The following is a 26,517-nucleotide window of genomic DNA, read 5'->3' as shown; positions in this document are numbered from 1 at the left end:
ATATTTCCCAACCATGTTTGGGTTTCTTCCTAACCTTAGAAAAATAAACAGATACATCTTAGCTTAACACTGCAAGAAACAGATTTGTTTTTGCATATGGGTATTTCAACCAAGTATCCCACATCAAACTCTAAGCCTGTCATCTTTTGATCCGCCATAATTTTCCATGCTATTAGAAGTCCAACCTCCACATCCTTCTGCTGTATTTATATTTCTGCTGAGTGATAATTCCTGACAATGAATAAGTAAAATGTTCCTTAGACTTCTGTATCTGTATAGCCCCCAGCATATTCCTTGAGCCTTAGTCTGGGAGGAGAAATGCTTTAAAAAAAGAAAGAAAGAAAAGATCTAAAGAGACCTAGCTAGAGGCTCTGACTTCACACAAGCGCTCTCCCACCAACACACAAGCAAAAACGGCCTCACGTTAACGTATGCAGCCCGTACACAGACAGACCACAGATGTGCTTCATGAAAAGTCAAACACGGATACATGTTCACTTCGCTATCCCAATCCTTTATAATGGTCTATTTCCCCTGTAATCTGGTGTGTCCCCATAGATGGTGCAATACAAGTAAATTGACCTTTGTTTAAGTCCAAAAAGTTATGCTGCCTTCATATGGTCCACGTGTGTTTTCTGAGTCATTTTTCAAATAATTCCAACACCACGTGAACACAGCATTTCTCTAAATTAGCATTTTTACTTGAGGGACACCAACCATTTGGTGCAATTGGCCCTGAAATTAGAACAAATGCCACATGTTTGAGATAATAACTCTCAAATGTTCTGTTTTAAAGATATATGTTGATTTTCAATCTAAATTAAAGCAGAATCTTTCAGATTTCATGTTATTTCTTTTTCTTATGATGTGGATTACCAAAACACGCCATACACATACAGATACATCCGCCCTCGAGGCCTGGAGTTCCTCGCCTTTGCTCTAGTGGGTGGTTTGACCATGTTGATCTTGGAAAATCAGGCATGAATCAAGTCAAATGAAGTCATAAAACTTGAAGATTTACCAAATTAAGAAACATTCTAGAAGGAATTTAAGTATTTTTTTTTTTTTTACCAAGCTCTGACTTGAAATAAACTGTTATCAACAAAAACTCAAGGTTTATATTATTTTTTCCTTTGGGTGGGTGGACTGCTCCTGTCCCAGGTGGAAGGGTTTAAATATCTAGATCGACAGGTGGATTGGAGAGGCGTCCATTGTTATCCATTGCCAGAAAGCAAAGCTCTCAATTTACCTGTCGATCTTCGTTTCAGTACTCACCTATGGTCATGACCGAAAGAATGAGGTCCCAAATCCAAATGACTTTCCTACGTAGGATGGTTGGGCGCTCCTTAAAGATAGGGTGAAAGGCTTGGTCACCCAGAGAGAGCTAAGAGTGGAGCTGTTGCTCCCCCACATCGAGAGGATCTAGTTAAAGTGGCTTGGGCATCTTAGTCGGATGCCTCCTTGATGCCTCCCTGTGCATGTCCCACTGGGCGGAGGCCCTGGGGAAGAGCCAGGACACGCTGAAGAGACTATGTCTCTCCACTGGCCCTGGGAACGTCTCGGGCTCCCCCCAGAAGAGCTGGAGGAAGTGGCCGGGGTGAGGAAAGTCCGGGCATCTATGCTTAAACTACTGCCGCCGTGACCCACTCCCGGATTAGCGGAAGAAGATGGATGGATGGATGGAGGGATGGATGGATGGGTGAATGGATGGGTGGATGGATGGATGGATGGATGGATGGATGGATGGATGGATGGATGGATGGATGGATGGATGGATGGATGGATGGATGGATGGATGGATGGATGGCAGAATAGTTGTGTGATGAATGGACAAGTTTTCTCCACTTTATATAAAGGAAAGTGAAGTGTGAAACAAACAATTCTCCTCTCTGTTTTAACCTGGGCCTTTACTCATATAGCCTTAGTGACTATCTAATTCAGTGGTGTTGTTCTGAGTTTATGACTCTATTTTCTGTGTTTGCAGTACGGAAAACAGAAGTGTGTGCTATCATTTCTTTTTTTTCTTTGTGGTATAGTGATATGCCGATGCCCGGTTTAGGGTGTGCCATGCCTGTTGTCCAATGACGGCTGGGATAGCGTGAACAGTTGGAAAACTGTACGTCAGCAAAGAGGACTAAATATTACCTTCCATGACCCCTTTGGTTTGTGCCATGTTTGTAAATTCACAGTTGTCTACTCCAGGATTGGACCCTTTAATCAGTTATTTATAATTGTCCAATCATGCACTCGTTGACTTGGAAAAGAAAATCTCTCCTCAGAGGTTGTTTTAAATCCAGTAAAACTATGTACCCTTCAAAAAAAAAGCCAGAAAAAAAACAGACCTTGTTTGTCTTTTAAAATGCAGAGAGATTTTTGACTTATAGTCACAAAACAACAACTTTGTTCTCATCAAAGTCTTACAGATCTATAATTAACACATTTTACATATGATCTATTTTTGGGCGATCTATCACATTATGGTTTGAAAGAGAAGTAGAAGGACAACACAAGATGATGTTGAATTATTGCAGAAAAAAAGACAAACTTTTACTCTTTGGCCATTAAAACTAACCTGGCCTAAATGTCTTTTGAAGCCTCGCAATGAAAAAGCAGGTTTTAGTTTTCATTAGAGAAAGACATATGCCCCATTCAGGTTAATTCTTGTTAGTCTGTTGATAATGCCCACTGTTCACTAGTATAATTCCCTATAAATCAGATAAACATCGTGTTCCTTTGCCTTGTGCAGGGAGCTGTTTCATGCAGTGCATTACATCTCCAGTGGCAGGCACTTTCCCTCATCCTCCTTACCATTAAGGCCATCAATGTTGACAGGATCAATACCTGTGTTTTGGCCCCAGCACCCCTGCCTGAGATAGCATGTCACTGCTGACAGACAAATATCAGCGCTTGGCCCTGTGACGGGGGGGATATCGCAGCACTTTTCCGTTTAGATCATCCAACATGGTATTGATTTGCCCTGCGCTAATCATACATCAGAGTTGAATAAATGGCTCAGAGGCAAACGTTCCATTGTTCAAGACTGGGAGATGTAATAAAAAAGAGAGACATTTCTCTTTCTGGTTGTAACTTGAGGCAAGTCACGTAATCTCGCCTCGACGGGAAAAAGACCTGGTTTAATTGAGGTCTGTCAAAGTGTTGCTGCTACTTTTTAGTGATGACCCATAGAGATTGCGAATTTGTATTTTCCTGTTATTATGTTACATTAACTTTATAATACGTCAAGTAGCAGTAGTAGTAGTATTTCTGTTAGATAGGAATTTTTATTACATGTTTGCTTTGCATGCTTTTTTTCTTAATTTCATTAACTCAAAGCAAAAATGTAACTTTTTTTTTTCTTTTGCACCACGGCTATTTTCCCAAATTGGAAAAAAACAACAACTTTGATCCGCCTATTGATGCATGTTTGCATATGGGGGAAAAAAAGATAAAGGTCATATTAATAATAACAGATATTTTGTACAACATGCAAATGTATGTTTTTGTTATTCATTTTATCTCTGGTATAAAAGACACGTTTTTTTTCCACATTTCCTTCATAATTTTAAGGGGCTATATGCTTTTCTTAAGTCTTTCGGGATAAACTATATCCATATATGATAACAGATGTTACCTTTGGCACAATAAAGAACAATTATTTTCTGAAATATTAGTTATTGTTGCAGCTAATTTTCCTCCTTGTAGGTGAGACCCATTTCATGACGTCAACCTAGAGCCGGCCTCTGCAGCATTTCTGCGTTTTGCCCACGAAAACAAACAACATCTGAACTTTTATTTTTCGTATAAAAGGAAAGCCAATCTTGCCAATCACCGCTATCTCCGTGGCTATCTCAGTGGAGAAAATGGGTGTGTTAGTCTGGGGGTGATGCTGGTAGTGCAGACTCTTCCTGGAAGGGGCTGTTGCTTACTAATCTATGTCACAATGGGAGAACAATCGGGATTGGGAGGGGCTGGCGCTCAAAGCGGAATACTCAAAAATGAGTGAACGGATCAAAATACCACTTTTGTGTTGTTTTTTCAGGAATCAACAGTATATTAGAGATAAAACCTCAAAAGGATTTTGCATGATAAAGGCCCTTTAATATTGGATTGTACTTCATTTTGGTTGGTAAAATGTATTTTGATACACATAAAAGTAACCTTGTCCTTGAACACGTTTAAATGTGTTTTTTTCTGCTCAAATATTTTATGAGCAGTCAATGTATATATTTTCATTTTGTTCTTTTTTGTATAACCACAAGTGAATAAACAATAGGTAGACAAGGATTTTTTTTATGCAAAAATGTATGTAGTAGTTTTTTTTTTTTTTTGTATCACCTTTAGATTTAGGGTTTTGAAACTTTCTGATTTTGACTTTGCTTGATTAGATCTTCATAAAAAAATTAAAATAGACAAAAAAAAAAAAAAAAAAAAAGGGAAAATATCTCAGAGATTTATTGTTAAGCCTTTTCCCTACCAAATCTGACAGCTTGACTAATCAGGCCGTCAGATTTAGCAGTGATGAATTTGAATTTGAAAATTGATCATGAAGAGGAAATTAATAATTCCAGTTCATGCCCAGCTGGTATTCTTTGACACCAAGTCTTTCACATATCAGAATAGAGTTGTGGAATTAAAAGCCCGTAGCAAGATTTGAGAAGTTTTCTCTGCTTTGAATTTTACGCCAAGCCTCTGCCAACTCCAGTTGGTGTACATGCCCTAGAAAACATAAAAAAAGAAGAGGAAGGCTGCCCCTGCTCATCCGGTGTGAAGACCATGGGCAAAAAGCACATTCAGGAACCTGTGTTAAGCGTGTTCTTAAAAGTGCGCCACATTCCCGTTCTGAACGTATAGCTTTTGGAGATACTATGCTATCTTGAAGGTGGTGTAGGTTGTATCAAATACAAAATAGGTGATCCAAATCATGCAAATCTCATAGAACTTTACATTTTTCTCTGTGGTGACTAAGAATTGATATCATGACCGAACTTAGTCCAGCAACTTCTTAGAGGGGGAAAAAAATTATCATGTGTTTGAATGGAGCATAAAAATTAGCCCTCTGAGGAAAATCAAAGCAGAAAAGGACAAAAGTATTTAAGATCTATATTCAATTTTCTGTATAATTAGTGAAACTCTTTAAGCTGTTTCCAAACCAATACATCAATAAATTCATCCATCTGCCAGCAGCTTTAAATTCACTTGAAAGATTTGAAATGTAAAGGTGAAAAATAAAAAAAATCTGTTGCTTCATGCAATAATTATTTAAGAAGCAGCTTTTTGATCTCCTGTTGCCTTCCATCTATTCAGAAGACCCTGTTATCTGCTCTATTTCATCAAAAACCACTCTGATAACAGACTGGAGAACGCATTTGACCTTGACTGAGAGGCTGGGAGTAGACAGTTAATAAACTGTTGAAAGGGGGGGTGGGGGGGTGGTGGAGGGTATCAATGCCTGTTTTAACCAAAATAAAAATACATATTTATTTAAACTACTATTAATGTTTTTTGTAATTCATTTTTTGCTCAGCTGTCGTTGGGTCAAGAGTTCTTAAAATGTTAAAATTTGGAAAACCAAAAAGAAAACAAACATATGAACATTTTAATTGAAGATATTTTTCTCTGATTACAAAGATTAAAAATAAGAATGATCTAAAAACTTCCCTCTCTAAGATTTAAATGGATGTTGCATGCTAGACATCCAAGGATAAATACATTTTTAATATGTTCTAGGAAAATAATTAATTGATATATAAAGAATTTAAGCCTAAAGCTGCATTTCTGAGCTGGCATCTGGCTCAAAACTGTATGGTGGACACTTTAAGCCAGCAGGAGAGCGTGTCAACAGTTGGATAACGGGAAAAAGGGTTGGAATTGCCCTATGCCAACAGTCCCGCCCACTACTCAGAGGTGAATTTCTGATAAACTACTGCCATTCTGCAGAAACTATGTCAGAGAAAACAACACGTTTTTTTTTATTTTGGGTAAAAACTGGCTGCATTAATAGACAATTGTTGACAAACAAAAACAAAACATCTAGTAGAAGAACCTAAGGTTTGGACAAATAATAACTTTTTTTGGGGGGGTGGGGGGGCAACTATGGTCCAGGGGGGTAGCGGTCGTCCTCTGATTAATATATGGCAGGTTCGGCTCCCACCTCGCCCACCTAAGTGTCCTTGGACAAGATATGGAACCCCACATTGCTCCTGGTGTTTGGGAGTGGAGCCACCATCAGAGTGTAAACATGTGCGTATATGGATGAAAAATGTTTCAAAATGCAAAACCTTTAAGCTACTTCTTCCATGACAATTTTTTTTCCAATTATATTTGTTTCAAATTTTGGTGGTGACAACAAATATGTTAATTTTTCTCTTTTTTTGTATTTCCTTTTTACCTTATGTTGTTTCATGTAATAGGGAATGTAAAGAATTGAAAGAGTTACAAGTGAATAAACAGGTAAGTACAGCATATCTGAATTTGATTTTTTTATAAGACATTATATTATACACTGTGCTGACAGTTTGGGGAGTGACTGACACAAGAGACAGAGAGAAATCACTCTGACAGATGCTGGCAGCAGAAAATATAGTGGAACAGTGCCAAATATAAAACAAAAAAACAAAAAGCAACCCTTAGTCTGCCACCCAAAATAAGTCTCCACAACAGTACCACCACCCTGACCCCCAACCCCCTACACCAACAACAAAAACTGCTGATGGGTAAATTATTCATATGCACACAATGAATAAATAAAACAAACAGGCTCTTTTCCCAGTCTACAAATCTTGGATGCATTTTCCTATTTAATCATCAAATTTTAAAAGAAGCTGCAACACACTGCTTAAGCACTCTGGACTCCTGGGACAGAAAACAACTTGACCGATTGCCAATAAGTGACTCTGATTAATTTTCAAGAGCCATTTACCACTTATCTCTTTCCTTTGCCTGAAATCAGGGTCACAGAGTAAAACTAGCTTTTTTTAATGCCTCTTTCTCTCTTGATAATTTACTTATGGTCAACTTACATTTACAGTTGTTCGCTACAACTGCACTCCTGTAGTTTTTTTCTATTTTTTTGATAAATCATGAGCAAAACATTTGTGAGGCAACAGTGCAAGTAAATCAGTGCTAAATGATTTTAACTTCAAACATGCCTCACAGCGCTCTTCCAAATGGCTCCTTCCCTGCATGTAAATGACCTCCTGTCCTGGATCTTTTGATTGCAGATCAATGACTGTTTGCTTTATTTCATTATTCAGCGCCGGTGAACCACAACGCCATGGGGGCAAAATGTTCAACTGAGAATTTACAGGTTTGCCATTGAGCACTTTGAAACAATAAAGCAGCTTGTGAGCTATTAAACAAACGGGAAAGTAAAGTGGCGGCTGTGGACAGAGATTAACATGTTAGATACAATGTCGAAAGGTGTAATTATTCTTTACTGACACAAACATTTAGCCCGCAGAGCGGAACAGCGTTCACAACAAACACTGCCACCATGCTTGACCTAATCATGGGCCGAGATTTGACTGCATCTGAAATCCTTTACAACCCATATTTATGCTGGATTTGTTATTTTCAAGCAACACACACAGCATAAAGTGTATCCGTTCAATTTCCCTACAATAAACGACAACATAAATTAAGAAATGAGTGAAATCTAAATGAAAAAATAAAAAATGGTAGTATAGGGTTTACTTGTTTTTATTAATTTCACTCAGTTCTAGTATCACAAAAAGTATTTAGGTACACATCAAACCAAAATGACTTGCATTCATATGCCTAAATAAATGTCTGAGGCGACAATTGTTTTCATTGACAGCAAAAACCCAAATTACATGTAAATTTCAATGTTAAAAAATTCAAATCTTCTGCTTTTCATCTGTAAAAAAAGATTGTTGACGTATTGGATGGTGGAACTCCACAATTTTACTAAAATTAGATTTTTTACATGAATAAGATTACCTGTCTAGTGATAAATGTGTGAAAGAAAAGACATCAAACAAAGATGTTACGCTGGAGTGTCTGATAAGCAGACATTAGTGGACCATTTGGCCCCTGCAGATTTATGGGATGTTATCTGCATGGAGTCACCATGTAAGGGGTGTAACTCGATTTTGAAAGTGTTTGGTGGTGATTGTCAAAGTAAAATTTCTATGTCAATGCCAGAGGAGTGCATGCATCATCATGACCAGAAGGAAAATAGTAGACAGACATCACTGCCATGCTTTGGTTGTAGAAATCCACCGTCTTCCATGTTGTCTTTAAAATATCTCTGTGTGGATGCAGGTGAGTGGTGGAACATCTGAATGTTGCAGTGGGTAAGGCCTTTTGTTGTGTGTGTGAGCATATATGAATGCACACGTGTTTGTGACCTTGAATGTTTGCCAAATCACCAGTCTGTGCACTACTTGGCATGTCAGCTGATGTCCACGGAAATCCAGTAGTGGGCCCGTTGTGGATTAGTAGTGGGCTCCAGGGCATGGGAATCCCAATCCACTTTACAGCTCTGCCTGGCAGCAAGAAAGAATAGATGCCTTCCCCAACTGTCGCACCGATTGGAGCCTGAAAATATGTGTGTTGATTAGTTGATTCCAAAATAGCGAGGGCTGCGTCCAAATTCCCTCCTTAACTACTATAGAATTATATTTTTGTTTTGATTGCTTGAAGTTTAACATTTACAATGAAATTTCAAAAAGGTTAGTTTTGATTTTTTGATATAAACCATTTCCAATCCAATTTAATTTTTTCGGTTTTGATTGCTTAAAAAAATACAACAGAATTTCCAACTTTTTGCTTTGATTTCTTGAATTAAACAATTCTCAATCCAATTTTGACATTTTCGTTTTGATTGCCTAAAATGAACAATTTCCAATAGAAAGTACATTTTAATATTGACTGCTTGAAATAAACCATGTCCGATCTAATTCCAAGTTTTTGTTTTGATTGCTTCAAAAAACTATTTTCAATTCCAATCCATTATAGTGCAGATCTATCTAGTGCCCACGATTTTAAAAGCAAATCTTTTGTTTTTGTTTTTTTAACTTGTCCTGTCCAACAGCTGAGCAAGCAAGCAGAGCTGAAGGCCTCTTTGTTGGACATATTTTACTGTTACAATAAGGGTTTATGGATCTTCAGACAAACAGTGTATATTTGTATAAACCCCTTTTGTAATTTAGGCTAAACCTATTTATATTGATTACATTTGTGTCCTCTTTTTTGTTGGACCGGACGGAAAAGCAGAAGAGGAAAGAAGCAATTCTAACACCATGCTCACAATGAAGACTTTTTATCAATCCAATGTGTCCTGATGACGAAAACCTAGATGCGTAATTAAAAACAAATTCAGATATTTTTTTCACATGGAAATCATTCAAAAGCAATGCATTGTGGTCTTTATTTGCCACTCTAGTGAGCATTGATGCACTCTTGTTTTTTTGCAGACACTTCTGTTAGATTTCTGGGTTTCGGAAACCTTCAAAAAATGGCAAACATAGTATAATGTACTAAGTACTGAGGGAATTTGGACACACCTGGGTGTTTCTCTTTGATAAATTAAGGTGAGCATAACTATTACTTGCTATTATTTCTGTTTAAATATATTTTCCTAGAATTACCCCAAATTTAAGAGAACAGTGATAAATGTGTTTTTTAAGTAGTTTTAAGATTTGCTTTACCATATAAGCTGATAAAGTGAGCTTTAACCCCTTTAAAATACTTTAAAACAATGTTTTTGTATAAAAATGGGGAAAAAATGAACTTGTCAGCAGAAAAAGAAAAGCAGCTCAATTTGCCCTTGTCTATGAGATGCTCTTGTAGACACATGCTGTGGACTTGTGGTGACATTCCTGCTACACACACAAACACACACACACACTTTCATGCGCATTACAGGGCAGCAACATGAAATTTCATCATGATAGGATTTGTTTTGAAGCCATCCAGACACTAACACAAGAGCTGACCTCTTGAACCGGCAGATACAACCTTACCTTCTCCCCTGTGACAATTTAAATACCACCTTTCTCCCACTTGGAGCGAAAGAAAAAAAAAACATTTTGTTTGTGGATGGCTGGGACTTGCAACTTGATAGCACAACAAAAGAGCTGTGGTGGCAAGTCCCCACACAGACATTATGTGTCAGCATCACTGCCATACTGTTAGCTGTCCCAACTGTACAAAGCCAACCTCATTCGGGGCACCTAAGCAAGGTCAGCCTGGATTAGCCGTTAGTAACCCTATCAGGTCCAGCACAATGATTACAAAGCCCAGTGACACTGGCTGTCAGCAGACTCTTTCAAGGCAACCCTATCTGCCCGACCCTTGGCTACATAGCCACCGGAGAGGGTTAGTCCATTTCAAAATTTTCCCCCTTTGTGTCTCCCTTTATTTTCCCCGTTTGATTTCCTGCAACTCATTTCGTTCATCAATCAGCCTGTCTGGCTGCGTTTGAAACGCATCATTCCTATAATTTGTGGATTTTTTTTCTCCCTTTCCCCATAGTCTGTTCTTTGTATTTGTTACTTCTGAGGCCAACAGCCATCCCACCTCAATCCCCCACCCTCCACCCTACAGATAAATGAGCTCTGTAGCTTACTGCTGTGCACCACTTTTTTTCTTTCTTAAACTGACATCTGAAAAAATAAACAGTAAGCACTATCTAATGATGGTATACATCGTTGTTTACCTTCCTAAATCATTCCTCTGCTTATTTTTTGTTTTTTTCTTTCACCTTTAATTTGATGAAAACTGTATATTTGTACTTCCTGATAGTAGAAGAAAGGTTTTCCACTTCAAATCAGGACAAAGGCTCTTCGCTTCCCCTTGTCTCTGCAATTCAGACATCATGTCAGCATAAAGCAGAGCAAAAAGGACTTGTGTTTCACTACAAGGGCGTCTGTCATTTTCCAGCTTCCTTCCAGAGGAGCTACTCTACAAACCCATCCGTTCGCTGCTTCGCTTTTCCTCCCTTAGAACCATTTTCGCAATATCCATGTCAGTTAGCAGCATGTTAAACAAATCAAACCTAAAGAGAGAGCGCTGTCTTGTGATGTTAAAAAAACAAAACAAAACAAAACAAAATTCATAGAAACAAGAACAACAGCGCTGCCAGCGTAATGTATTTGAAGCAACCGATGTTCCCTACTCTAACACATCAGAGGGACCCCTGCCTCAGTCGCCCTAAAGGTACCGGTTACAAAGTGATAGGGCTTAGGGTTTTTAACTCGGGGCGAGGGGCTGATTTCAAACCCTTTCACTGCCAAGCACATGGACGGCTGCTGATTAGAGGAGAGTTGGCAGCAGTGGGCAGATGCCAAGCGAGGAGAGAGATGACGGCCTGTCACCAGTCTGCCACCTAACCCTTTACCCCCCACCCCTCACCCCCTCCCCTGATGCTCCAACATACAAAGAAATAAGACCAAAGACATTTCTGTAGCCCAAAGAGGGGATGTAGATGAGCTGCAGTATCAAAATGCAGCATGTGGGAAGTCCTTCAACATAAACGACTTCATGCTCAGAAACATATCATTTTACTGCACAACCAAAAATCTTCACATATTCTTACTTTTTTATTCACACTCACACGCAAACACACGTGTGCAGTACTTTGTGCAAGTTTGAGATACTGAACATTCTTTCTCCAGCCCGCAGGGAATAGAACATTTCGAACCCTTTGGGAGTTTCATAATTTATGAGAGTCAATGCGGTTGGAGTGCGTTACACACTCGCAAATGATGCAACTTTTAGGTGTGGAGTAAAGCAAAAGACTTTTTTCACGTATAAAACCTTTGGATAAGTGAAAAGGCTTTAGTAGTTTTTTTTCCAACTTTAAAAATATGATCTTAATGCATTATATTTTACAGCTAAACTAGATAAAGTTGTAACTTCAACTATTGCATGCATTGATTTATTGACTTAAAAGGAACAAATAGCCAAGTTAAATCTAAATCTTATATATATATATATATATATATATATATATATATATATATATATATATATATATATATGTATATGTATATGTATATATATATATATATATATTTATTTGTGTGTAGATGTGTGTGTATATATATATATATATATATATATATATATATATATATATATATATATATATATATATATATACACACACATCTACACACAAATAAACCAAAAATTAATCATGTTTTGTTTACTCTGAGTTCTAGTTGATCCACAGTTCCCTAAACTGTGACTGTCAGCCCCTATATGTGTCATTTGCTGGGGAAAGGGGAAATCAGCACAAAGTGCAGTCATTCATGAAAGATGATTTTTTTTCCTCCCTTTTCTATATGCAACTCTATCATGTATGAAGTAAGTGAGCTGAGAAATATGAAAAACTTTTGCTTTTCAAAGTAAACAGGAGTATTTTTATTTTTTCTGCTGCTTTTCATTTTTTTATTAACTTTAAAATAAAATAAAAATATATATGAAAAAAGAATATATATATATATATATATATATATATATATATATATATATATATATATATATATATATATATATATATATATATATATATATATAACTCAAAGCATTTTAGTAGCTTCAATGCCCAGAAATCTAATAATTGTAAACGGTTTTCACCATAAACTGTGAAAATCATAAAAAATAAATAATGTTAATAAGGTTTGGTGTGGTCTTTTTAATTTATTAAAGGCTACTTATAAACTTAAATCTATCTATAGTTACTTCTTGTTGCTAATTTGGAGTAATCTCAACTGGTGATAACTTCTTCCTGAAAGGTTGATGTTTTTCCTGTGTGGCTGTCTGACCTGATATTTTTCTGCATGTGCATCTGCCTACATTACTGTCTGTGCTATCTACACTGTGTTTTGGTGTCACTCCCTCTGTCAGCTCCCTCTGTCTGTCTCTCTGTCAGTCTCTTTCTCCATCTCCTGTATCTCCAACGGGATAAAATGTTTCTGGAGGAGCAGTCTGTCTGAAACCGAGAAACTGGAACGCAACTGTGGGGAGTAAAAACCGACACTTCCATGCTCTCAAAGTTATAGCCTCTAACAAGCAATGGTTGCACTGTTACAATGGCAATATTATGTATACGATTGCAGGCCATGCAGAAGGACTTTGACTCACTTACTGTTACAGCACAGTATTAACTGATGGCCTTGGCTAGAGGAGACAGTGCCCCCTGGTGTGGACCAAATAGTACTCCCACTCAGCCACATCTTGACCCTATCTACTGCTCGTTTACTCTTCTGGGTCTAATTATAGATCTTTGTTAACAAAGACAGCACTTATGTAGCTGAAAACCATAAATGATTGTGCAGAAAAGAAAAAAAAAGTACTAGAGCAAACGAGCAAGCACATGTGGATCAATTGAGTTATATTTTATTGTGTTAAATCTATTTAAAATAGAACTTGTAATGCTTTTAGCAAATAAATGTATTTTTAAGTAAGCATCTTAATAATCCACGTTGTGACAAATGGAGGAATCACATGTTAAGTAGTATGTAAACTCTTTATTTTTTTCATGTCACAGTTTTCTGCATTTTAGCAAATATATTTGCTCTAATACCTGTGATATGATACATGGATTATTGTATGCATTTCTTAAATTATATACACATGAAAATAAGTTACTTATTTAATTGCTGAAATAATTTAAATTGTAAGTGTTTATTTAGCTATACTGGATAGCAGTGCAGCAACAGCTTATTATAAATACCCTTTATTGCAATTGTTGTACGGTAAAAAATAGTTTGGAAAATTGACTACCAACAAGTATGCTCAAACACTGGGGTGAAAATGTAAGATGTTAACTGGACCTCGGGAGCGCGCACGCGCTCCCATGAGCACACGCTCAGTGTTTTTGGTTAACTCGGGTCTATAGGGGAAGAACAGCTTCACTTAAGGAGATAATTACCCACCACCAACAGCTTTATTACGGGTGATGAATTGGATTGTGATAATAAAGGGTTCCTCTAATTGTTTATTCTTGAGGAGCAACGTACGCCGCCCACAGGCTGGACTAGGCACTGCCAAAAGCGCGCGCAATGATCGCTCGACCACAGACGTTCTGCGTGTGTGTCTGCGCGTAACGGACTGACGAAATAAAGTTGGAAGCAGGATATTTCCTTTTTTTTTGCCGTCTCCAGTGCCCCTCTGATTTGGGAATTTAGAAGGAAGTTAAAAACTGAGAGCCATGAGTCTGAATAGGAAAAAAAAAAGAAAGAACGAAAGCTCGACTGGTAAAACGCTCCAGACAATTTAGATCATATTTACGCAGAGAGATAAAACAATTTTTTAAGGTGAATCCATAAAATAAATAACACTTGATAAACCAAGTTATTGGCATGCGCCGCCAATTGATTAAATGGGATTTTAAGTATACATTTCCCACATATAAACTCAAAATAAAACACGTCCTCCCGACATGGATAGAAGGTTCTTTTGCGCGGTGTGAAGTGTTGGTTTGTTCCGAGTCTCCATTTCTATCAAGCAGAAAGGGGGCGGGGATGGGATATTCAGATGAGTCAGAGTGACAGCTCCAGTTTCCCCCAATGCTCTGTGCGTCTGAAACTCCACTGGCTCCTTCTCTGCAAACTCCTCACTTCATAGTGCCGCGCATTAAAAACATCGGACGCTAGGGGATCAAGACGCATGCCACATTACCTCTATGTGGGCACTTTAACAGATCTTTTGGGGTGTTTTCCCAGTAAGGGGGCTGTGGAGGGAGGATTTTTTTTTTAATTTCTCTGTTTGATGACTGTTTGCACGGCTGATTATTGAACCGATTGTTTATTATTTCGGTCGTTGTTGTCCGCTGCCTCGTGCGCTTTTTCCACCACCCTTTTTTTTTTTGGATCAGCGACCTGTCGCTCGCTCACCAATGTCCTATCCTCAGGGTTACCTCTACCAGCCCCCGGGCTCACTGGCTCTTTATTCGTGTCCAGCTTATGGGGCCTCTGCTCTGGCTGCTCCGCGCAATGAGGACTTGGCGCGGTCTTCCTCTGGCTCAGCCTTCAGTCCTTACCCTGGATCGGCTGCTTTCTCCGCCTCGGCTGGCGCAGGCTTTTCGAGTCCGCTGTCGTACTCCACCGATCCAACGACGGGATTCCCATCATACATGGTAAAATAAATACTATTGATTCAAAGCAGGCGTTTTTGTAAAATCCTCAAGGGCGTCTACACTGATCTGGTTCTCTAATGAGTGAGTGCGAAACTTTTTTTTTAAAATTTTATTTTATTTTAGATGTTTAACTTCAAATGCTATTCAGAGTTATCCATGTCTTGTTTGGCTTAAATGAGTTTTATTTATTTATTTATTTTTTTGAATGAGCTGCAAATTGCAAAAGGCTTGACCGCCGCTTAACACTCAATGCGCAGCTAATTGCGCAAAACCAGATACTTAAGATTTCTATCAGCGCGCACTTAGACCCACATGAGAACTAAAAACACACAAGGTCGTCATTAAAACCGCCACAGGATCAAAAATCAGAGGCATAAAATAAATATTTATTGTATAATAAACCGCTTGACCCTGAATACTACATGTCATTGAAAAGGAGCACATCAATAATTGGAGTTGTAAAGCTGCAAAATTAAGAAGAAGAAAGAAAGAAAGTGTAAACCTTATACAGGCAGGGCAAAAAAACTAGGTTAAAATAAAATGAAATAAAAAATACATAAAATAAAGTTGCTGCATTTATAATCACACCAAGAGTTATTATAAACCATAACTACATTGAGTTTGTTTTGCGGCCTTTTGTTTATTCCAAAGTGTGTTTACATTCCACATTTTTTCCTTAATCAGAGATTGACCTGCAAATATGTTCAAGAAAGAAACTTTTGTTATTTTTAACAAAACATTGTGAGCTCTGGAGCATGCGCCCTTGCATTTAAAGTAGGTGTTAAATGATTTACAGAGCACGCAGATGAAATTTGGCTGCGCAATTCTTTCACTTATCCGACTGGTTTTCAAAGTGACAACCGACTTTAACTCTTCTGACCCACCTCAACTAAAATTCACAAGAACTTAATTTGAAACATTTTTACCACAAAAATATTATATTTATATATATATTTTTTTTTAAATTAATAAGTCACTTTTATCCATCTTGACTTTTCTTTAATCTTTTTTTTAGTCTTCTCCATATGACGCGCACACTGCTGGGATGGCCGGGGCTTTAAGTTATCATCCATATGGGAGTCCGGGGTACCCCTATCAGCTCAACGACCCTGCTTACCGCAAAAACGCCACAAGGGACGCCACGGCCACTTTGAAGGCCTGGCTGCAGGAGCACAGGAAGAACCCCTACCCCACGAAGGGGGAGAAGATCATGCTGGCCATTATCACGAAGATGACCTTGACGCAGGTCTCCACCTGGTTCGCCAACGCCAGGAGGAGACTCAAGAAGGAGAACAAGATGACGTGGGCGCCCCGGAATAAGAGCGAGGATGAGGACGAGGAGGACGGGGACGGAGAGAGGAAGGACGCGGAGCGCTCTGACAAGACCCTGGATAACAGCGAGGCGTCGGCGGAGGACGAAGGTGGGGGTCGTGATCAGGCTTGAACAGCTGAAGTTCCTAACATTTAACACAATTTTAACTAAAAGAAAAAGAGAGATCAAACTTTAAAGTTTAAACATTAAAAACAAATAACCCCCTTTGAATAATTAATCGTCTTTACGCAAGAAAGCTGGCTCCGTGTAACCACGCTGATTTGTATGAATTTTTAATGAAGGTGAGGCTTCAGTCCTCAGCAATGCTACAATAAATGACCTGTTAGAGGAACATTTTATTATCTTTAGCGTGATTGATGACAGGTCAGAGGCAAAGCAGACACGCGAGCAGCTCTCAGCACGAGTGGCCTCAATAAAAGGAGCCTGTTAATGGCATTCCCATGATGATAACTGTCTATGATTGTGAAAAAAGGGAAGCATGAGTTAATTTGAGTAATAAAAAAGAGATGTTCTAGGAATTGATGTCAAAATGGATAAAAGTTTTGTAAGTTGTGCCATAAATTCACAATCCATTTTAGAAGTTTGTGAGCTCTTTTGTGCCAAATTTCTTCTTCTTGTTTATTTATGTATTTATAGCGTTTTTTTATTATTTTTTTCAGGCATCAGTTTGCACGTGGACACGCTCACGGACCACTCGTGCTCGGCTGAGTCCGACGGGGAGAAGGTCAGCTGCGTGCGTAAACTCAGCTCAGACCAGGTGGCCGACAAATGCGACGATGACGGCGAGGAGCAGAGCCACCGGCCTCCGCTTTCCCCCAAGCCCGTCACGTCGTCGCCTCTGACGGGCGTGGAAGCCCCCGTTCTCAGCCATCTCCACTATCACCACCACCACCACCTCCGGCATCTCCAGCACCTCCACAGCCAGCGCGAGGATTTGGCCCGGAGCCTCGTCAGTGGCAGCAGCAACAAACTGGCTCCGTGTCTTGACAGCAGGCCCTCTTCCGGGGCGCCTCAGAACGCTGCAACCAAACCCAAATTGTGGTCTTTGGTGGAAATTGCTACGTCGGACCAAAAGGAGCAACATCAGCAACCGGGGCAGTCTGGGCAACCAAATTGCCCCTCCTCCAGCGGAGGACTGAGTCCCCCAACGCCTTCCACCACCTCCCCTGCTGCCACCTCCCCCTCCCTTTACTCTGCCCCCTCCATCCTTGGAAGACCTATTTATTACACGTCTCCCTTTTATAGCAATTACACAAACTATGGCAACTTCAGCCCCCTGCAGGGTCAAGGCATCCTGCGCTACACAAATTCATCCGGAGTGAGCCTCGCTGCCGCCGCCGCAGCCGCCGCTGCTGCCGCCGCAAACGAGAGTCTGAGCTCCTCGCAGCAGGCTGCAGAGGCCAGCACAAACCCAAAGCACAGGCCAGACTCCCCCCTTGTCAAAAATAACTCAAACCAGATTGGTGTTGTCGAGCAGCAGCATTTTAGACCCACTAATTTAGAAGCTAAGAAAGGTACGTAATTACGCAACGCACGTAAGAAAAAAAGGACAAATACACCTGAAACCAAAAGTATAAGTTATAAAACATGTTATTTAATAGTGTTTATTCTTGCTGCGTCTTTACTTAAGTGGCGAGGGGGGGAAATTACGTTACTTTAATGCAAATCCACTGGTTTCGTTTGGATCTCTGGTTTTTTCCCCCTAGCAATCTTCATTTAAAAGACATACTTTTTCTTAAGTGAATGATGTTTTTTTTTTCTTTTTTTTCTTTCGAAAGAATTACAACTCTCAGCCTCTTCCTGACAAATGCAAACACAAATTTTCAAGTGCAGTAATGTATTCTTTCATAAGAAATATGTCTGTGGAGTTGCGGGATATATAAGAAAAAAAAAGGTTGCACGTACATTTCATGTATAGAAAACTATGAAGGCAAGAACTGGAGCTTACTAACGCACGCGCAAGGTGACAGCTTGAGAATCCAGAGAAATGTTGCCATAGCTTTGAGCAGGATTCCGGTCTTTCATGTCCCCCTTTTGTGTTAAGTGCGTGCGTAAGCGAGCGCGCACAGTGGGCACCAGACCTTATATTCCAGCTTAGGATAATTATAATTACACGGGGTCAGCCAAAAGCAAACAAATTAGTTTGCTGTGCGCAATCTTGCAACTCCACATCTTGAAATGTCACTTCTAGGTGGCGCATTAAAATCTTTCCCTGCGCGCTAGATGGCCTGGAGACGTTTTCAGCTGCAGTTAAGCAGCAGGGATTTTAATGAGCACTTGCAGTTTAGTTAGTTGGAGCCGGTCTGACAACCTTCTGTGGTTTGCGGGGTTGGGGATGGAATTCATCATGGTGCGTATGGATTTTTTTCCCCCGCTCTGCAGGTAGGTGTCACAATTGCTTTGACTACAAAACGAGGAAGGACTCAACCTTTTAGCCTCACGTTTTAACCCTTATAACCTTTACTCCAAACCGCATCCAGTGCCACCATATTGCCGGGAATAAAGCTGCTACACCACCTCCTCAACACACCGAGTTAGTCTAACTTGTGTGTCTTCTCTCCGCTGTTTCCCCTAATTTATGATGATTTTATGAGCTGATTTTTAGGACTCCCATGATATGTGATGTACATGTTATTTCTCAGGTTGTTTGCTTATTTGCCACGGTGTAATCTTTTGCAAAACATCTTGGTGTGGAAAACATCTGGCCTCTTTAAAAAAAAAAAAAAAGACTTTTTTTCTGGGACGCGCATGGAGCAAGCTGAAGTGGAGTGAACTTGAGGACTTCGAAGTGGAATAGCCTACATTTGATATTTATTTTTTTAAACGACGGCTGAAGGATGCCTATGATTTATGCAAGTTGTATTGCAAAAAAAGGAAGAAAAAAAGTAAAACTGACATTTTCTGTTTGTTTTGTAAATATCTGACATATATATTACAGACAGTTTTTATTTGCATTTGAAAAAAAAGTTACACAATCTTGTTATCAGGAGTACTTTTAGTAATTTATATCTTTGAATGTACATAAAAGGAAACACACTGGTATTGATATACTGGTGGAGTATTATATCCATTATTCAAATGAGAAAATATTAAACTGTTTTACCTACTATGACATAAATCTTGGATCCTCCTTATTTCATTCAGAACAGATTTGTAGTTAACATGGGAGATTTCTTTCTTTTTTTGACACTCTCAGTTCATTGTTCTTTTATTTTGCCTACAAAGCGCAGATGGGGAATGCTTTATGAATCTCACTATTCATAACCATTATGAGTTTTCACAGATTGCACGATCCATTCTTTCTAAATGGACAATCATTTTCCTTTAGAGCCTCATTCTGGTTAGGGGAATCTCCCTCGGTCGCACATTCACGACCTTGATGGGGATAAACGACACACTTATTGCACCCCCCCCCCTCCCCTTCCCCCCCCCCCTTCTCTTCTCTCCTCTCTCCCTGCCGCACATTTATTTATTTATTTATTTATTTATTTCTTCAGTGTGATTAATCCAACCGGGAGACGCACGGGGCATTATGGGCTCCCAGCGGGGCCGTCCCTGGAGCTTTTTTAGCCTGGTTCAAGATGGGTCAGCCCTGCCTGCTTCATTACGGCGCGGCATCGAGCGATCCATAAAAGTCTATCTAAGCATCTGCCAGCTCCAATGGCCTGTGTGATGGGCCCTAACTGGACAGACTTCCCCATGATTCTCGTGGTGGTGCATGCAGGTACTGCGCAACAGCGCCAATCAGGCACATTTACACACAGCTTTATTAGTATTATTGTTTTCATTATTGTTGTGATGAAATACATATTATTCAGAGATTCCCCTCACACACCTTCTCCCCCTACTACTGCTGTAGCTTGCAGCCAGACTAAAAGCTAAATCCTTCATTTTCCAGTTGAATTTGAGCTTGAGTGTTGTCCAAATGTCATGGGACCTCCACCCACTTCAAGGACGCAATATTTAGCCTCCACCAGGGAAACACAGAGGAGTAAACTCAGCTCACCCCTCTCTTAGGCTGTCATAAGACTCTGTGGCAGAAAACCCCACTTTTATATCCCAAAGAGCTGCACTTAGTTTAACTGGAATAAACGCAGTGAAGGAAAAAAAAAGGACCATAAAGCACATATGACTATTGGAGTGGTGTGTTATTTTCCTTAATATGATCCCTACTATCACCTGTCAGACACCAATCTGCTGTCTTTGGAAGTCTCGTGGACGTTATAGCCCCTGGCAAGCTTCTTCCTCATTCCAAGTGCTTTCATTAGACGCTGATTTATTGAAATGCTGGCTTTATTCTCAGGTGGGCTCCCTCAGGGACTTGGCACTGTTGTCAAATAGCACCAGAGGCAGTCTCCGAAGCACACAGCAGGGCCGGCCTCTCTTTCAGTTTCTCATTCGCTCACCTGCTGCTGCTCCATCCAAATGTCAACATTTGTTCTCAATAAAAAGAGTAATTGTTTCTAGTCCACAAAAAAGAAAAACACAGAAAAGGAAATAAAATGCTCTGTAACCGGTCACCTTTGAAGACATGAAAAGAAACTTCCACCTCACGTCTTGGTTTGATTGAGAGCAACAGAGGTGAAAATAAGAACAAGGTGGCGATTGCACATGATAAACCTCAAGCTGTGAAGCTTGTTGCAAAACATTTGTGAATTTATGGCACAATTAGTCACAATTGGGAATTTCCTTTCCTTTGGAAGAACCTTCTCTCTGGCTCATGTTCATTAAATGACTTGCAGACCAAACCTGGGTGCCCTTGGCATGACCTGGATATTGATCCTCAAAGGAGAAACAGAGCCACAGACAGTCCTATTTCTGTAATCAAAACGGTGTTTTAGACAATTAAGAAATTCAACATATCAGTTTAATCCTATAACTTATCTAACAGGCTTCCAATAAGCATGAGCTGTCATTGACAACTAAACTGATGGTATCACTGTGATCATAAGCTTCAATGGGGCACAGACTAGAAAACAAGTGGACTGGATCACCTTATCACTGATCAAATAAGCATGGAGTGTATGCAGATAATGCACGAGCTCTTTGTATCTTTTATCCATCCATCAACATGCTCTCCTCCAAAAATACTTCAGACGTTAATCTCTGCTGCACACATGCAGGAGCCTGATTTTTATCAGAAAAATAAAGGTTTTGTGGTGGCTTTCAATCATTAGTTTCAGTGGTTAATTTAGGAAAGGTTAAAACGTGTTAGGTGAGGAAAGATGATGAGATGAAATACCACAAATTAAGACATTGCTAAGACGGACAAAATGTTTGTGGGCAACAGTCTGTGTGTTCTGTTAGTGGCAAACCAGAATGTTTAAAACATTATTTACGCTCATGAAAAACCGGGTTTTCTGGATTCTTTTGTCAAACAAAATACCTGATCCTCTGCAACATGCATTTAAGTGACGACTTCCGATGAAAAGTCAATGTAAATGCGCGTTTCAGGTTTCTGCGATCAAATCTCCCGCATTCATGCCCAGCTATGCACACTTTCAAGACAATTTTTAAGCGCGTGGTCACTGAACAATGCCAATCATTGATCAGGAAGGGGAAATTAATTATATGACAATAAGTATTTTATATATTGAAATAAAGAAAAAGCCTGGAGCAAAATTTGTGAAAATTTTGCACCAGGCCTCTTCCAACTGTAGGTGATGGACATATGTTGGTAAACAGTAGAAAAAGAAGCCCCTCCCTGCTTATCCAGTGTGAACACCATGGGAGAAACATATGTTCAAGAACATGTTTTGTGCATTTATGAAGCTTAGACGTAACTTGATTAGACTTTCTTTAAACGTTGAACCACGAATTTCATAATTTCCTCACATTTCACAATTCTGTTGAAATATGGCCAAAAAAACATCAGAAAGCAGCATCAGCCATCAATCACGCTTTTTTCTATCTTTCATTAAAAAAAAAACTACCTATTAAGAGCTTGATCGTAAATACTGCTGAACAGCAGACTTTTACCATAAACAGAACTGATTTTCAGGGGGTGATGTGGAGACCAAAGAGGTTACAAATCAGGTACAGTTGTGTTTAATAAAACACATCAAAGTGGATAGGAGACGTTAAAAACGAGTACGGGGTCCCGTCCTCTCGTAAAGGTGTCAGGTGAAATGTTCACTACTCCAGATGATCAAGGGGGCTAAGCCGAGCAGGGTTTTAGTGCGCACATGCACACACATGGCCGTGCTCTTCCTCGCACACGTGTCACTCCGTATACCACACTGAGTGTGTACACAATCTCAGACTGTGAGACGCTAATACGTGCCCATGCAGGAGTCTGAGCAAGGCCATTAGGAGCACCAACTTCCACTTCTAATTGACAGTTAAGTCTATTGCCTGTGGTGAGTAAAAACTTAGTACAGTATCCCAGGTTTGGGCTGTCCATTAGATGGGACATTAAAGAAAAACAACGCAACATGTCCAAATGTTTAGGATTTGCTTTAGTTTGTTAAGATCTTTCAGTATTCTAAGTACTTCATGCAGTGGCTCTGAAGTCCAAATCACACCAACAACTCACTCAATACAGAAACATATTAAAGATCCCAACCACAGTTAAAAAAGCAAGACAAAAAAATAAATAAATAAACATTTTGGTAATCAAAACAAAGTTCCTGAAACCAGAACTAAATTCTAATAAATTGAAAATAATTAAAACAAAACGTTTGGGTAAAAGAAAAGTAATTTCCATAAACCAAAATAAAATGTTAAAAAAACATTAAGTTAGGTACTAGGGCATCACGGATTGGATGAGGATGTTTGGTTTTTGACATTTAAGTGTTTTCAAATTGTCTTCAATGTCCACATAATTCTAAAAGTTTTATGATTAGTACAGATTACCTAACTTTTCAGTTTAAAAAAAAAAAAAAAAAATCTTATTGTCGTGATTTGTCATACATTTTGATTTGTTGGTGTGTTGCACTTTAGGGCCACTGTAATTTTATGATGCTATAGAACTTCACACGCTCCACAATTAACACATTCAACAGAACACCGTAGTGACTTAACAGCCTCGCTCCTGCCAGCCTGTTTGTTGAACTTCATACCCCTGAGTGCGCAGTAGTCTTTACTACATGAGAGCATGTCTGCATACTCTCCTACTCATGGGATTGATCACACTCTTTTTTGACCTCAGCCTTTGCTTTGACCTCAACTGTACATCTGTGAAGAAGTGTGAGTGTATCCAGGACAGCTGTGACGCCATCATACTGACAAAATCTGTCCACAGACAGACATACTAACACCTGCCGCAGAACTCAAAGCCTCCTTTGTGGTAGTTTGCAAAGCTCACACTTTACCACAATGACACACAGACACACACAGTCATCTTAGCAATCCCTTATGAAGGTATTACAGTGATTTCCGTTCATTGCTCACTACTTAACTAACACCCCTACTGTACTTCCTTTTGTAATCCTGCCTTAAATCAAACATCAATTTATGGCTTAAAACTTTTTCCAGAAGTTTAACAACATTAGGGCTCACTACAAACCACTACAAATCCTGAAACGTTTTCAGTTTATTGTCATGTTTAAGTTAACATCTTTGCTCATTTTCTATTACCTACTTTAGGAAAATACCAATATTTCTATTGTCAGCTGTGCACGGAGTTTAAGAGCTATTTTTTCTAAATTACAACTTTTAAGTCGTAAATTTACGACAAAAAAAGTCACAACTGTTAAATTACGAGATTTTAAGTCGTAATTTTAAGAAAAATCGTTAGGATTAACAAAGAAAAACACCAAAGTTGTCTGTTTGTAGGAACCTTGCTTGAAGTTGAGAGATGTGGAGCATTTTGTGAAGCTTTATGTCCGGATAGGTTTCAAAAACAAAAAGAAATTCGGAACTTTTTGGTAACTCAAAATCAGACCGCAACTCTATTTTTCTTTTCATTCTCATACCCAGAAGTCCATTTGTCACCTTACGTCATTAACCTGTCATGTACAGAACACTAAAGCGGAAGGTAAACCGTGTTACATACGCCCCCTCCTCCGAATGAATCATCTCATTTAAACACATAACAACAAAGATGAATGAAAATAGTCTGTTATATTATAGAACGTTGAAAATACAAAAAAGTGCTCCTCCTCAGACAAAAGCGTCACACAGACTTAGAGATCTTGTCTTTTGAGGTGGAAGAATGGATTGAAGTGGACAGCTGCAGGGATACCGACGGCTTCATCAACGGGTTGCAGAGATCCTGAAAGCCACCCATCAATAAATCGTGAATTATGAGCTTCCTAAACTTGCTCCTAACGCGGCAAACGCTCATAACGTTACCTAAGTTACCATGAACACAGTTAATAAACTCTGACTGACGGACTTATCACCTTTGTCTCGTTTAATGCTTCTTACTTGACATTTAAAAAATAGACCATTCCTTGACAGTGTGATTTACAATCTGATGCGTCTTAGTGAGGAAAACACGGTAAATCCTGACATATAACAAGAAATGTTTTGCTTTGACAGTTTCACTTCAATCCTTTGTTTTTTGTTTCAGGCTCATCATTTTTACTATTAGGTGTGTTAAGCATGCATGTTAAACACAGATATCAAATGTACAAAAACTCAAGAAGACATTTTTAATACTAGCACGGGAAAGGAAACATGACATTAATTTGAACATAAATAGTTGCCTTAAAACATCACAACAAAGCAGAAAAAAGGAATAACTACATTATAACCCCAGTAATACCTCATGTGTGGTTTACAACTTTTAATCATCACTTGTGTGTTTGTGTTTCTATGTGCTTTGAGCATGGAGGCTGTGCAAATACCTTAATAATGGATGTGTTTTTAATTCTCGGTTACATCTTCAGGCTGGATTTCCAAATGTGAGCTTTTAAAACCAGTGAATCCAACATAGTGATGAGGTACACAGGAGAACAGATGCTTTTCTTCCTCTTTCCTGTTCAAGTGTTTAATAAATGAGGTCAGTGTGTTTGTGCTAAATCTTTTTTTGATTCCTATCAAATATTCAACAGTGAAAGGATTCGTGTTATATTGTAAAGTCTAAATGTCAGCTGGGTAAATTGAACAAAAACCTGTTCTTAAAAATGTGCTCTGCTCTTCTGACTTTGACTTAAGACATTAGTCTCAATGTCTTTCAAAGCGTGGATGAAAATGAGTATTAAATATAAACATACTGTAGAAAAACAGAGACCAGCACTTTTGGTGTAATCTTGAAGACATGCCTTAAGGCATAACTTGAGGGAAAAATTCCTGGCTGCCAAAAAGGCTCATTTAAAGAATGTGTTGTAAGCCTGTTGCATCACTCAAAATTATGTAGTGTCACTGTATAATTAAACCAGAAGAACTAAAAGTCTGTTAAATGATGTATTTTTAAACAACTTTTCTTGTGGTAAACACAAAATCCTGTCTTCTCATGTGTTTCCAATCGATGAAAACTGTGTATTTGGTGTTTTTAACTTATTCTTGTGGCATTTTTCTGATGATAAAGGACATAAATAAAGAATGTTAAGCTTCAAATTGCATTTCTGAGTTTCTCTGTATTCAAATCAGCATAATCGTAACTAAAAGATCCCTGGAAGCTCCAAGTACTTGGGAATAGAAAGCAATTCCAAACCAGGTTTCTTACCTTTAGAAAACAGGCATAGTATTTGCCAAAAGAAAAAACTAAGAAAAGAAAAAAAACACAATCAAAGACTTAAGAGCTAACAATAGGATATTTGACAAAGAAAAAGTACACTTTCCTATACTTCAATCAAATGTATACTTTCTGATGGCTACAGAAAAACTACTGTAGGATATAAAAATGTGCATTGTTATCTGATTTAACATCCAAATGGTGTTTTAATTTTTAAATGGGGCTACTGATGACCAGTCATATAGCGGCACTGTCAGTTTCTACTGCACAGATAAGAAAGAATTCCAAATATTGAACATATGTTGATAAAAGAGCATCCAGTTGTACAGAAGCGAGCTAAATACACTGCAGTGCATTTCACACCTCAGTGCCCACTCTCCTTGTTGACTGGGAAAATGTAAATCAGGAAACTCCTAACATTGCTCAGAAAACAAAAATCAAAATGTTATTGAC

General features: G+C 38.8%; 1 protein-coding gene across 2 annotated transcripts; it reads left to right on the top strand.

Annotated features, from left to right (window-relative positions):
- Positions 1 to 14,528: 14,528 nt before the first annotated feature.
- On the top strand, positions 14,529 to 19,560 carry irx2a (iroquois homeobox 2a). Of its 2 annotated transcripts, none has more exons than XM_011485025.4 (3): positions 14,529 to 15,109; positions 16,125 to 16,530; positions 17,102 to 19,560. In XM_011485025.4, the coding sequence occupies exons 1-3, from the start codon at positions 14,870 to 14,872 to the stop codon at positions 17,962 to 17,964; spliced, it is 1,509 nt and encodes a 502-aa protein (XP_011483327.2). In that variant the 5' UTR covers positions 14,529 to 14,869; the 3' UTR covers positions 17,965 to 19,560. The 2 variants fall into 2 exon arrangements, with proteins under 2 accessions (XP_011483327.2, XP_020565686.1); XM_020710027.3 differs by having other exon boundaries at positions 14,576 to 15,190.
- Positions 19,561 to 26,517: the final 6,957 nt, after the last annotated feature.

The sequence above is a fragment of the Oryzias latipes genome, chromosome 16, assembly GCF_053564925.1.
Source record: "Oryzias latipes strain Hd-rR chromosome 16, Olatipes_Hd-rR_3.1".
NCBI lineage: Eukaryota > Metazoa > Chordata > Actinopteri > Beloniformes > Adrianichthyidae > Oryzias > Oryzias latipes.
Note: the sequence above shows the minus strand (reverse complement) of the source record. Positions and strands in the feature narration are given on the sequence as shown.

What these genes read in the sequence shown, in the direction of transcription:
- irx2a (XM_011485025.4), top strand. Translation starts at nt 14,870, where the DNA reads ATGTCCTATCCTCAGGGTTACCTCTACCAGCCCCCGGGCTCACTGGCT. An exon ending in CGGGATTCCCATCATACATG is followed by an intron (nt 15,110 to 16,124) that starts GTAAAATAAATA and finishes TCTTTTTTTTAG; the next exon opens with TCTTCTCCATATGACGCGCA. An exon ending in GGCGTCGGCGGAGGACGAAG is followed by an intron (nt 16,531 to 17,101) that starts GTGGGGGTCGTG and finishes TATTTTTTTCAG; the next exon opens with GCATCAGTTTGCACGTGGAC.